General features: G+C 31.3%; 1 protein-coding gene across 1 annotated transcript; it reads left to right on the top strand.

Annotated features, from left to right (window-relative positions):
- The first annotated feature begins 6,896 nt into the window (after positions 1-6,896).
- LOC145607176 (protein FAR1-RELATED SEQUENCE 5-like) lies at positions 6,897-10,983 on the top strand. The gene is made up of 6 exons (XM_081662917.1): positions 6,897-6,951; positions 7,555-8,069; positions 8,172-8,485; positions 8,958-9,521; positions 9,817-10,564; positions 10,942-10,983. The coding sequence occupies exons 1-6, from the start codon at positions 6,897-6,899 to the stop codon at positions 10,981-10,983; spliced, it is 2,238 nt and encodes a 745-aa protein (XP_081519043.1).
- Positions 10,984-12,666: the final 1,683 nt, after the last annotated feature.

Here is a 12,666-nt window from a genome sequence, read left to right as displayed (position 1 = left end):
ACAACGATTAGGGACAAGGAAAGTAGGGAAAACCGTTCACGGATCATAAAAGGCAACCACGAAAAGGGACAACGATAGGCAACAACGATTGACCCGTGAAGGTTACACCCCATTCATAATCCATGAGATTACTAACTCCATATGGTTCGGAACCACGAAAGGAGGATCGGGGATGATGGTACGAAGTGAGTCATGGAGTCACATTCGCCCGTATTGGCCTCTACTCGATTCTTATTGTGAAAAGTATTCCGATCCTGCGATCTCAAAGGCATACAAATAAAATATTCAATTTGCTCCAAACTATTATTAAGCTAAATTGGTTGAATATTAATGCAACATATAATTCTAATATATTGTGATCACTTGATTAAATAACAAGATTAAAGGAACCTATACCGGTTGTCCAAATTATCTTATTAGGTGTGATTTTCAAATACATATTCCCTTTAACATGCAATATGGTGATCATAAATAAATAATAGAATAAACATTAATATTGGAAGCAATTCAACAATAATATCGTTAATCAAATCAAACAATAATAATCCTAATCATGATACTAGCAATAAGAAAATAAAATAAGTTATTAAATTAATTAATTACTCACATTCCGCGTGTTCCTTTAAATTGCTACATCATGAATAAATTGTTAGTAACTTCAATAAATAATAAATCAAATGAAAATTAAATTAAATAAAAGGTTGAGTTGATTTGGTCCAAACCCTCAGTTAATTATACCTTTCACGCCTTGGTTTAAGTATAGAACTTCGGGTATCGCATGGACTCCTTAGAGTGCTTAAGGGATATAAAATGAAAGAATAGGGTGGCTAGAGTTTAGGCTAGAGCAAGAGAGAGAGGAGAGAATATTTTTGGTGTAGGGAGAGAGGATGATTTTTGGTGTAGAAGAGAGGAAGAGAGAATGATTTGATGATCAAGCTTGTTGATGATTGAAAAGGGGAGATATGAACTCTATTTATAAGGAAAAAATAGGGGTCGAATCAAGAAAAGATAAGAATTCGAATCGGATAAAACTCTTGCGATAGACAGCAGTTTTTGCGGTTTTTGTTTTTATCATATCTTTTGATCCAGAAATCGGAATAAGATGGATAAGATATCGTTGGAAAGCTCTTGAAGTCTACTTTCTAACCCAATTGGAATTCAAATATTATGTAGAATAAAATATATGGCCGAAATAGTGGGACGGTGTCAGTTTTGGATAGAGTTTCGTATTTCTTTTATATCTTTTTCGTTATAGCTCGAAATTAATATTATAATATATCATTGGAAAGATAATTTCAAGAGCTATCCAACAATATAAGAATCAGATAAAAACTATGAAGCACAATAATAATATCTGTCTATCTTTGAACGTCTTTCAATTCGAATAGAATTAGGATTTTCAAAAAGAAAAGTTTTATTCAATTTCAAACTCTTTAATCTTATCTTTTCAAAAAGGATAATTAAGATATTTTAGAAACTTATAGAAGCTTCCAATTAATCCTAATTGGATTAGGAGTGGAATTAAATCATTTGGACCCTCCACATAATCATTGGGTCGTAGGTAAGGTGGGCTTAGGTTCGGTTTGGACTCAGTTTAGTATTTTAGCCATAACTTATTCGTTATAACTCGGATTTGGACTTATAATATATCGTTGAAAAGCTCTTTTCAAGCCCCATCCAACCATTTAACAATTGGACCCAGATTATGGACCAAAATAAACTGGTCTAAATGTTTTTATAAAAACGACACGAAATGAATGATTTTAATAGACACGAAATGAATTATTTTGGGTTTAAAGGCACGAAAAAGAGGAACATAAGTTATGGTTTGGTGAAATGGGTTAGGAATTGGGTTGGTTTATGAAATGTATTGGGAATGAACATGGATTTAAGCACTCTAAAGATTACATACTCAACCCGACCAATAATGGCGGTGAAAGGTTGTTCATCATCGGGTTTGGTTTTGGGGAGACATTTTTAGGTGTCTACAATTGTGTAGGTTGAGAGAGAATAATTTAAAGGGAAAAAGTTAATAATAGTGGAAGAGAAACTAAGTCAATTAACACATGAGATGTAAAAAAAAGTAATTGAAGAAACAGATGATAGAAAATAATGGCGAAAACTTTTTGAAATAAATCAATTTAGTGGTTACTTAATTACATGAGATAGATAATTAAGTAGAATGGAATGAAACAAAAATATATTTAAACAAAAAGGCATTAAAAATATTTTAGATTTCCCTTTCATAATAAGAAATCTAAATTTTGCCAATGTCATTTATGTTGTTATGTGCACCCAAGTGCATAGTTTATGATGTTGAGTGCACCCACAAAAGATTGTGCTGCTACACGCACTTTTGTCATTGTTGGTGTTGTTGCGGCCAATTTTTCCTCAAATAAATTATTCGCAATGATTTTCCAAAACCACATTTAGTGATCAAAATAAATAACAATGTTAAGCGAAATTATATCAATTAATAATTTGGATGCTAATTATGATTTGACTAATAAATTTTTATTTGTTTTTGGTGCAAACAATGGGCGAGGTCCCGAGAAAAAAAAAAGGAAATTCTCTCTCCATCTTAACAAACAAATCTTGCGCGGACCTGGTACACAATAATATTATAGTGAACTTAAGGCTTATACGCACGCAACTGACGTTATATGGAACATAATGACCTTAATTTTTACATAGTAACTTAATTTTTAACATAGTAACCTTTATTAAAACTTATGTGACATTTAACATTATTAATTGAGAACTTGAAGTATGACGTTATGTTAAACACAGTGGCCCTAATTTAACCATATTAACATTTATTATCTATATTGAAAAGTATTTAAAGAAATTCATTAAATAAATTAAAATAAAATAACATCGTATAACCTTCATAATATCATAATGACTTTTATTTTATTTCTACATAATAACCTTTATTTTAATATAGTAACCATTATTTTGTTAATATAAAACAACGAACCATAGTGTCTACAATATTAGTGGTTCACAATATATTACTGTGTACCATGTTCATTTAAGAGTTTGTACCATCTTAAAATACTTAAAACAATCTCTTTCTATTACTTTCTGTTTATTTGTATATCTTTATTTTGTGGTATATTTCTATTTCTATATGTAAATATCTTATCTTTTGGTATGACCATATACATAGTTACACTAGAGTCCGTTGACTATTGAGCATTAAGATTTGTAGTTACTCCTAATAAATAAAAACTAGTGAGTAGCCCGGGCGTTGCCCCGGGTTGCTACTGTTGTAAACATGCAATCGATAATTTTTTTTTAAGTCTTTTTGAAATTGTAGTTGTCATTGTCAAACTAAAATTGATTTTTTTTTTAAAATTTTTTTTTAGTATATTTTATTTTAATTGAACCTTGTGGTTTGCACCTATATAAATTTTTTTTTACATATTAATAACATACTTGATAATTGGCTAAGATGGTGAAATGGTTATTGTTGTTATGCGAGGTTGAGGTCTCGATCCTCCTTATCCTGTGGCATCATAAGATATTGAAAAGATGACGTGGCGTAACAAAAAAGGGATTACGTGGCACATTGACGTTCTTAGATCTGCTTTTTAATATATAGTATAGATTTTTGAATTTAACACCACAAAAAAACACGAATTTGAGTTTTAACACTACAAAAAAATAACACTTTTATTTAACACTATCGAAAAAGTTTAAAAATTTTGATTTTAACACCACTTAAATGATTCAAGGATGGAATCCGTTAGTGGGGTCCACAATACCTATGTTTTAGAATATTATTGGTCTAAAATATTTTTTTTAAAAAAAAAAAAAAAAAAAAAAAACCCGTAAAACTAACCTAGCCACCCCACCCCCACCATCAACCCCACCTCCTGCAGCGCGCCATCGCCAATCAATCACCCTAATAGCTCCGTTCCTAGCCCCAGTCAGCGGAAACTTCTTTCCCTCCCCTTCCCTCTCTCAAAACCAGCAACCATCTTCAATGGCCATCGAAAACGGCCGCCGTTTTTCATACCCTTTTAAAACGGTCACCGAAAACGGCCACTTACGATCGAAATCAGCCGATATAGGGCTGAAATGGTTGATTTTGACCATAAATCGGTTGATTGCGACTGTATGTGGCTGATTTAGGGCCGTTTTGTGTTGTTTGGGGTTCGTCGGCAACAGAGTTTTCTTCTAGTGGCGACACTAACAACAAGAAGCGACCTTCTCTCTCTCTAACTTCCAGTGGCTGGGGCTGGGAACGGAAAGGTCAAGGGTGGGGCTGTGGTGGCGGCAGTGGGGCTGGGGTGGCTAGGTTAGTTTTAGGGTTTTTGTTTTTATTTTTTTTTAAATTTGTAAAATTGAAAATAAATAATCTCACGCATCTTGTGTGGTCTGACAATAATAATCCAACATTTTGATTATTACGAGACAATCCCACCTTTATATGTTATATTTAGGGGTGAGCAACACCGGGTACCCGGTTAGAACAAGTAGACCCGGAACCGAAACCGGTTAGTACCAGGTCCAAAAAAAGTGGAACTGGAACTGGTATAACCGGGTCCTATATTTTCGGAACTGGACCCGGAACCGGTACAAAACTCGGTACCCGGTTTTTTTTTTCATGAATTTTTGTACGAATTTTTGAAAAGTTGAAATGCAAAATTAACATGAAAAAACAGAAAAAAAAATTAATTAAAAAGAATTAAATTATTACATTTAAATGTTGAGAAGTTAGCATAAAATACAAAGGATAAAATAGATAAATGTAGATCTAACAAACCACAAGAATTCAAAGCAAAATTTGATAAAATACAACTAGTAACTACAAAGTCTTCATCTTCAACCTGCAAATTGCTCGAGAAATACTCCATATTTTCCTTTCTCCATTAATGGATGTGAAATATTAGAGTTTTTGAGAGTTGAGAGATGATACTGAAAGAAAGGTTTTGTCAGAGAGTTTTAAGAGAGAGAGGTGTGAAGTGGAGGCTAAGAGAGTGAAAGTTAAAGTGAAAGTGAATTATTTTAGGGTTCATAATAAAAAAAGGGTTTATATTAGGCCTATCTTTTACTTGGGCTGCAGAGTATAAGAGTATTGAAGTTAACAAAAAAAAAAAAAAAAAAAAAAAAGCTAATTCTAACCCCTAACTGAGTACCCACCGGGTACAGGGTCCAATAATTTGGGACCCTGAATTGGAACTGGTTGTAACCGAGTCCTTATTTTTGGACCCAGACCCGAACCAGTTTAACCAGTTCTGGATCTGGACCTGGCGGTTCTAAACTAGTTCTGGAATCGAGTACCCAGAATTTTTGCTCACCCCTAGTCATATTCTTTTAACCCACGGCCGGCTGGAATAATCCCCCAGTACTAAAGCCGACCAAAACCCACCCGTAAATCATCGCTAACCTAATTCCCACCCCTGGAACCATCATAACCATCACAGGCCAAAGCCACCACCCTGAAAACCCCACCTACCCGCTGTAAACCAGCCGAAACCCCGCCCAGCCGCCGAATACCCACCGAAAACCGCCGACAACTCCATTCCAACCTCCCTAACAGGTCGCGAAAAACCCTACCCAAACTCCATATCCAACCCGAAAATCCTCACCCTAGCCTTGAAAATCCCCCTTAAACACTTTGAAAACACATCCTTGGTTCCGGGCGGCCATTTTTGAAGGTTAAGGAGGGCGGCCGATCAGTTTTTAGTGGTTGTTGGGGTAGGAGCTAGGGTTTCACGGTAGGGGTTGGTGGCTGGTTTTTTAATTTTTATTGTATTTATAATTATTTATTAAAAAAAATGAAATAAACCTATTAAATTTTGATACGTGGCATATTACCTACAAAAATCGGTCACTAACAAGTTAAGGTCCGTTAAAAGAAAATGTCATGCAAATGTGGGATTGTCTCATAATAATCAAAATGCATGATTGTTATTGTTAGACCACGCAAAGGTAGGATTATTTATTTCTATTTTTCCTTTAATTATTATTTTTTCTTTTTATTTTAAACTAATAATATGACGACATGTGGCATAATGGACCCACTTAACGGAATTTTGGACGGCAACTATTAAGTGGTGGTAATATAAAATTTTCTAAACTTTCGTTGGTGTTAATATATATATATATATATATATATATATATATATATATATATATATATAGAGGAAGGCTCATGTAAGAACCCTCCTCTATATAAGAACCCAATCTTATATAAGAACCCATCTCAGCCGTTCATTGGTTTTAATCTAACCATCTAAAATACTCCATTAGTAATGGCATTTCTGTAATTCTTTATAATTTTTTTTTACACTTTTGATAAAATACCCTAAATCTTATGTTATTCTTTCTCTCACCTCAACACTTTCTCTCTCCTCAGCACTTTCTCTCTCCTCAGCATTTTCTCTCTCCTCACTCTCTTCTACATCAACGAGCTTCTTCAAGAATTGGTAAGTTTATCAATTGTTAAAAAATTATGATTTAACTTTATTACTTGATTGCTTTGATGTATTTCCAGATTTTTTATTTGATTTTTCATTAGATTTGTTTGTTTTTTTTGTGCGATTTTTTAGAACTATTTTTTTGATTTTTTTTTGTTCGAATTCCATAGTTTTTTTATTTTTTTTGTTCGAATTCCATATTTTCGTTTTTTTGTTCGAATTCCATGATTTTTTTATTTTTTTTGTTCGAATTCCATAGTTTTTTCGAATTCCATATTTTCGAATTCCATAGTTTTTTTGTTCGAATTCCAGATTTCATTTTTTATTCAATTGTTTTTCCAGATTTTTTTTTCGACTTTTTTATTTGATTGAGTTTTCCTATTTGCTTGAAGTTTTTTGGATTTTAATTTCAAATTGTTTTTTTGCTACAATTTGTATTTTTGATAATTAGGTTTTTGCATATTCATGGATTTAGATGATGTTGAAGATAATTCTCCTTCTTCCTCTATCACTCATTCAGGTAATTTTCATTGTTTTAGTACTTTAATTTCAATTTACTTACATGTTCTAAACTTTACTTGTTGATTATGTTCAAAAGTTGTTTTAATGTTCTAAATTATTTCTGGTTATGTTCTAAAGTAATTCATTATGTATGATATATAGTAATTCACTATATTCTAAAGGAATATGTTATAAGTATGTGATTTAATATGTTTAAACCCTTGTTTTAATTCTTTAATTTCAATTTACTTACATGTTCTAAACTTTACTTACATGTTCTAAACTTTACTTACATGTTCTAAACTTTACTTATTTACATGTTTTAAAGTAATTTTGTGAATTTGTTGATTATGTTCAAAAGTTGTTTAATGTTCAAAATTAATTCTGGTTATGTTCTAAAGTAATTCATTATTTTCTAAATTTTTTCACTTTATTCTAAATTTTATTATGTATGTTATAAAGTAATTCACTATGTTCTAAAGTTTATTCTTAATGTTCTAAACATTTTTTTGTATGTTCTAAAGTTTTCTATGTATCTTTCTCTTCATATTCTATGACTTCTATAGTAAGTTCTAAAGTTTACCTTCTAGTTTTAAATTTTACTTTTTATGTTCTAATGCAGTTGGCGTTATTTATCGTACTCCTGATGTTGTTGGATCATTTAGCCCGGGTGGTACCACTAAGGAATGGATTCCAAGTGTTCCCGAGGAGTTAAAACCCCGTTTGGGGATGGTATTCAAAGATCCCGAAGAGGGTCTTAGTTTTTACAAAGCATATGCAAATGCCGCTGGGTTTACTTCTAGGAAATCTACTACTTCAAGGAAGAAGAATAACAAAGATATAATTGCTTTTCAATATGGAGTTTGCAATAAGGAAGGTTTCAGGGCAACAAAAAAACCTATTGCTCAACAAACCGTTGATGAGAAAGGAAAAGTTCGTATTACTAGGAAACGTTTAGTCACTCGTGTAGGATGCAATGCTCACATATGTATGAGATATGATGGTGGAAAGTATGTTGTTAGTCATTTCAAAGAAGAACATAATCATTGTTTATATACTCCAAGTTGTGCTAAATTTCAAAAGAATAATAGGAATATGCATATTATGCATAAAAAATTGATTGTTGATAATTCAAAGGTAATTTATTTTTATGTGTCAAATATTGTTTTAATTGTTATGATTTATTATGTTCTAAAGTTGATCCTTAATCGTAGCATTTTTTTGTTTTTTTGTACACAGGTAAATGTTGGTCCCGTAAGGTCTTATACTATGATGAAAGAATTTGCCGGATCACATGATAATGTTGGTGCATCTAAACAAGATTTTAAAAACTTTTATAGAGATTTGAAAGCTTATATTGCTGGATCAGATGCCCAAATGTTTGTGGATAACTTTCAAAATAAGAAATTGCTTTGGACTGCATTTTTTTTTGACTATGATGTTGATGAAGATGATAGACTTTGTAGAGCTTTATGGGCTGATCCTATTTGTCGAAAAAATTATGCACTTTTTGGCGATATGGTTTCCTTTGATACCACATTCCAAACAAACAGGTGATGTTCTAAATGTAGAATTTTTTATGTTCTTATATTACTATCTATCATGTTTTGATGTTCTAAACATATATTCCTTATGTTCTAAATATACTGATGTTCTGAACATATATATATGCCTTATGTTCTAAATATACTGATGTTTTGAACATATATGCCTTATGTTCTACAATATGTATATCATGTTTTTATGTAATAAACATTATGCTTTTGTGTTTTACACTTTATGTCTTGTTTTCTAAACTAATATCTATCATGTTCTAATGTTCTAAACATTATGTCTATAGTTTATTATTTAAGTTTTAGATAATTCGTTATGTTTTTAAACAAGTATAATATTGACAAGTCTAATAATTAAAATAAATTATTGCGCTCTATGTTTATTTTTAATGTTCTAAAGTTTACCGTTATGTTCTAAAGTTTACCCTTATGTTCTAATATTTTCTGCATATATAATTTGTGTATGTAACAGATATAATATGATCTTTGGTCCATTTACTGGAGTTGATCATCATAAGAAATGTGTTACTTTTGCGGCTTCTTTTGTAGCTCATGAAGATATATCATCTTTTGAATGGGTTTTCAAAACTTTTCTTAAAGCAATGGGAAATAATGAGCCTGTGTGTTTGATAACCGATCAAGATCCAGCAATGAAACTTGCTGTTCGTAATGTTTTTCAAACTACAGAACACAGGTTTTGTATGTGGCATATTATGAAAAAGGTGCCTGAAAAAGTAGGTCGAGCAATTACCCAAGAAACTGATTTTTTGAAAAAGCTTTGTGCATGTGTTTGGCATTTAGAGATTGAGCCGGCAGAATTTGAAGAAAAGTGGAACAAAGTTATTTCAGAATTCAATTTGAACAATCATGGATGGTTGGCAAACATGTACGACATACGTGATATGTGGATTCCAGCGTATTTCAGAGATTTATTTTTAGGTGGCATCATGAGGACCACATCTAGATCAGAAAGTGAAAATAATTTTTTCACTATGTTCACAAATCCCCATCTCACTTTGATTGAGTTCTACATGAGGTAATATGTAAATGCCTAAATATGTTCTAAAGTTAATCTTTTATGTTCAAAAGTTTTTCTTCAATGCTCTAAAGTTTTTTCTATTTATGTTTTATAGTTTTATTTTTATTTTATTAGACTCTCTTTTATGTTCTACATTTTTTCTTATATGTTGAAAATTTTTAGTTTAATGTTTTAATAGTATTTAGATCACAATAATTATTTCATGTGTATTATTTTAATATGTTCTAATGTAGTTCACTTTATGTTCTAAAGTTATCTTCTATGTTCTAAAGTTAATTTATATTTTCTATAGGTTTGAATGTGCATTGGATGCTCAAAGGCACACTCAAAATAAAATGGATAATGATTCGAAGAATAAGCGTCCAGAGTGTAAAACACCAATTCCTTTAGAAAAAGATGCTTCCGAGTTGTTTACAACAACAATTTTCTATGATTTTCAATATGAGCTTGAAATTGGATGTTTTAATTGTGGTGTTGAGGAGATGAAGAAGGACAATGAGATTTATATTTTTAAATTAAGGGAAGGATCTAGGAGGAGGACTTTTGATGTTGTTTTTGATCCAACTACCTTAGATACCAAGTGTTTTTGTAAAAAATTTGAACGTGATGGTGTGCCTTGTAGGCATATGATTTGGGTGTGGAAGGCAAGGATGTTAGAGAAAATTCCCAAGACCTATGTTCTAAATAGATGGTGTACAATGGCTTATAAGAAGCCCATTTTTGATTTAGAGGGTAATGTGTTGGAGGAATGTCTTAATGCAGTAGATAAGAAGATGCTATTAAATGATTTGTGGACTGAAATTCATGCTTGTGTGAGTTTAGTGCAAAACAATGAAGATGAACTAAGTGATCTTGTCAAAAAACTTCGAGCCATGAGAATAGATTTGGAACATAAGAAAACAACAAATGGAAGTAACAATCTTTCTAGCAAAGTTAAAGACATTGAAATGCTTATTGGAGCTAGTTTACCTTCTGAAGTTTTGATCAAACCTCCTAAAATTTCAAAAAACAAAGGTACGGGGGTTCATGTTCCAAATCAGGTTAATGTTCCAAATGATATCAATGTTCCAAATGATACCCATGTTCCAAATGATACCAATGTTCCAAATGATACCCATGTTCCAAATGATACCCATGTTCCAAATAGTGACAAGAGAATGAAGAGTGACAGAGAAAAAGCTGTTGAACAAAGTCAAAAGAAGAAAAGATTATGTAGAGCATGTGGAGAGCTTGGTCATCATGATAGTCGTAATTGTCCAGGGAAAGTCAAGTGATATGTAAGTAAACATTTTTTAATTTTCTTATGTTCTAATTAGTGATAAATTAAAATTATTATATGTTCTAAACTTCATCAAATATGTTCTAACTTTTTTTTAATGTGTTTATGTTCTAATTTTTTTTAAAATTTTTTTTGCAGGTTGATGGATATGCTATAAGTACAACCACCTCAAACATTTAATTTATAGAAATAATCACATTTACTTGTACATGAAAAAAAATTTGTGTAATTTTTTTATATATTTTTTTTTGTATTCTTCAATTTATTAACATAATATCATATTATTTTTTTGTCCAATTATTCTTTAAAAATTGTATGCAACCCATAGATTGATCCACAAACCACCAATTTGAACCCACCGATTTCAACCCACCAATCTACCATTGACAAACACCTACGATGTGAACATATCACCATTGGCAAAATTTCCTAAGCATGTTTAATGAAAGATAAGGGTATAAAATTAAGTATTAATAAGGAATAAAAAAAAGAAATTCAACCAAATTAATCAACCACCACCAATCCAGCCATGACTACCAACCCACCACCACCACCAACCCAGTTACGACCACTTAACCACCGACCCCAAAAACCCAACGACCCCAACTCATCGATTCCACCAGCTACGACCATCAGAAACCCACCGACCCTCGAACCCAATGACCCTAGAAACCCAATTACCCTCGAAACCACCGACACCGGAACCACCAAAACCAAAACATCAACCCCGAAACCCACCGATTTGAAACCCATCAGTTTTGTATTTAGGGTGTTTAAAAAAAAGTAAAGTTAAAATGGTAATTTTATCACTAAAAAGTTACTAAAAAAGGAAAAAAATAGGAAAGTTGAAAGTAATATGGACCAGCCCAAAAAATGAAATAGTTGCAACTAAAGTGGACCGGAGGTAGTATAATGTATATATATATATATATATCAAAAAAAAAGTTGGTGAGAGCGACAACTAATTGAAGCTTAGAGTGGAAATATCTTTGTGTCGTTTTTGGAGGAGTTTGTGTCTTTAGTGTGACCTCATTCCTATCCTCTTCCTTCTTTATTGTACAAAAGAAAAACTTCAACTTATTCCAAATTAGAAATACTTTAGAACATTATAAAAATAATGTTTCAAATTAGGTTAATGTTTCAAATGATATTAATATTCCTAATGATACCCATGTTCAAAATAGTCATCTCCATATTTATACAAAAAATGTACTATATATTGTTTTAAATATATGTCTAAAGATATAAACTTAAGATTTACACAATCATATATCAATTTTTGTTCAACTTTGACCACTTTCTAGCCATCTTCATCACTCTTTTCCGTTCTTCATTTACTTCTGATGTTATAATCTTCCCACAATACTCCACTCGTAACTTTTTCATTTGCTCAAACTGCAAACAAAAAAAATACAAAGGCATTAAACTTAAAATACACATGTAATTCAGAATATAATAAAAAATACTTTAGAACATTTCCATGTAATTTAGAACATAATAAGAATTACTTTAGAACATAGAAATCTAACTTATAACATAATCAGAATTACTTTAGAACATAATCAGAATTACTTTAGAACATAATCATAATTACTTTAGAACATAATCAGATTTACTTTAGAACATAATCTATCTAACTTAGAACATAATCAAAATTACTTTAGAACATTATCAAGTAATCTTTAGAACATAGACATTAAACTTAGAACATAATCACAATTACTTTAGAACATAATCAGATTTACTTTAGAACATAATCTATCTAACTTAGAACATAATCAGAATTACTTTAGAACATTATCAGATTAACTTTAGAACATAGACATCTAACTTAGAACATAATCAGAATTACTTTAGAAGATA

This window comes from Chenopodium album, chromosome 23 (assembly GCF_948465745.1).
Source record: "Chenopodium album chromosome 23, dcCheAlbu1.1, whole genome shotgun sequence".
In the NCBI taxonomy this organism is placed as follows: Eukaryota; Viridiplantae; Streptophyta; class Magnoliopsida; order Caryophyllales; family Amaranthaceae; genus Chenopodium; species Chenopodium album.
The sequence above is the reverse complement of the archived record's forward strand: the minus strand, read 5'-3'. Positions and strand labels throughout refer to the sequence as shown.

Coding starts and splice junctions, on each gene's coding strand:
- LOC145607176 (XM_081662917.1), top strand. CDS start 6,897: ATGGATTTAGATGATGTTGAAGATAATTCTCCTTCTTCCTCTATCACT. Junction 6,952..7,554: donor TTCCTCTATCACTCATTCAG/GTAATTTTCATT, acceptor GTTCTAATGCAG/TTGGCGTTATTTATCGTACT. Junction 9,522..9,816: donor TTGATTGAGTTCTACATGAG/GTAATATGTAAA, acceptor TATTTTCTATAG/GTTTGAATGTGCATTGGATG.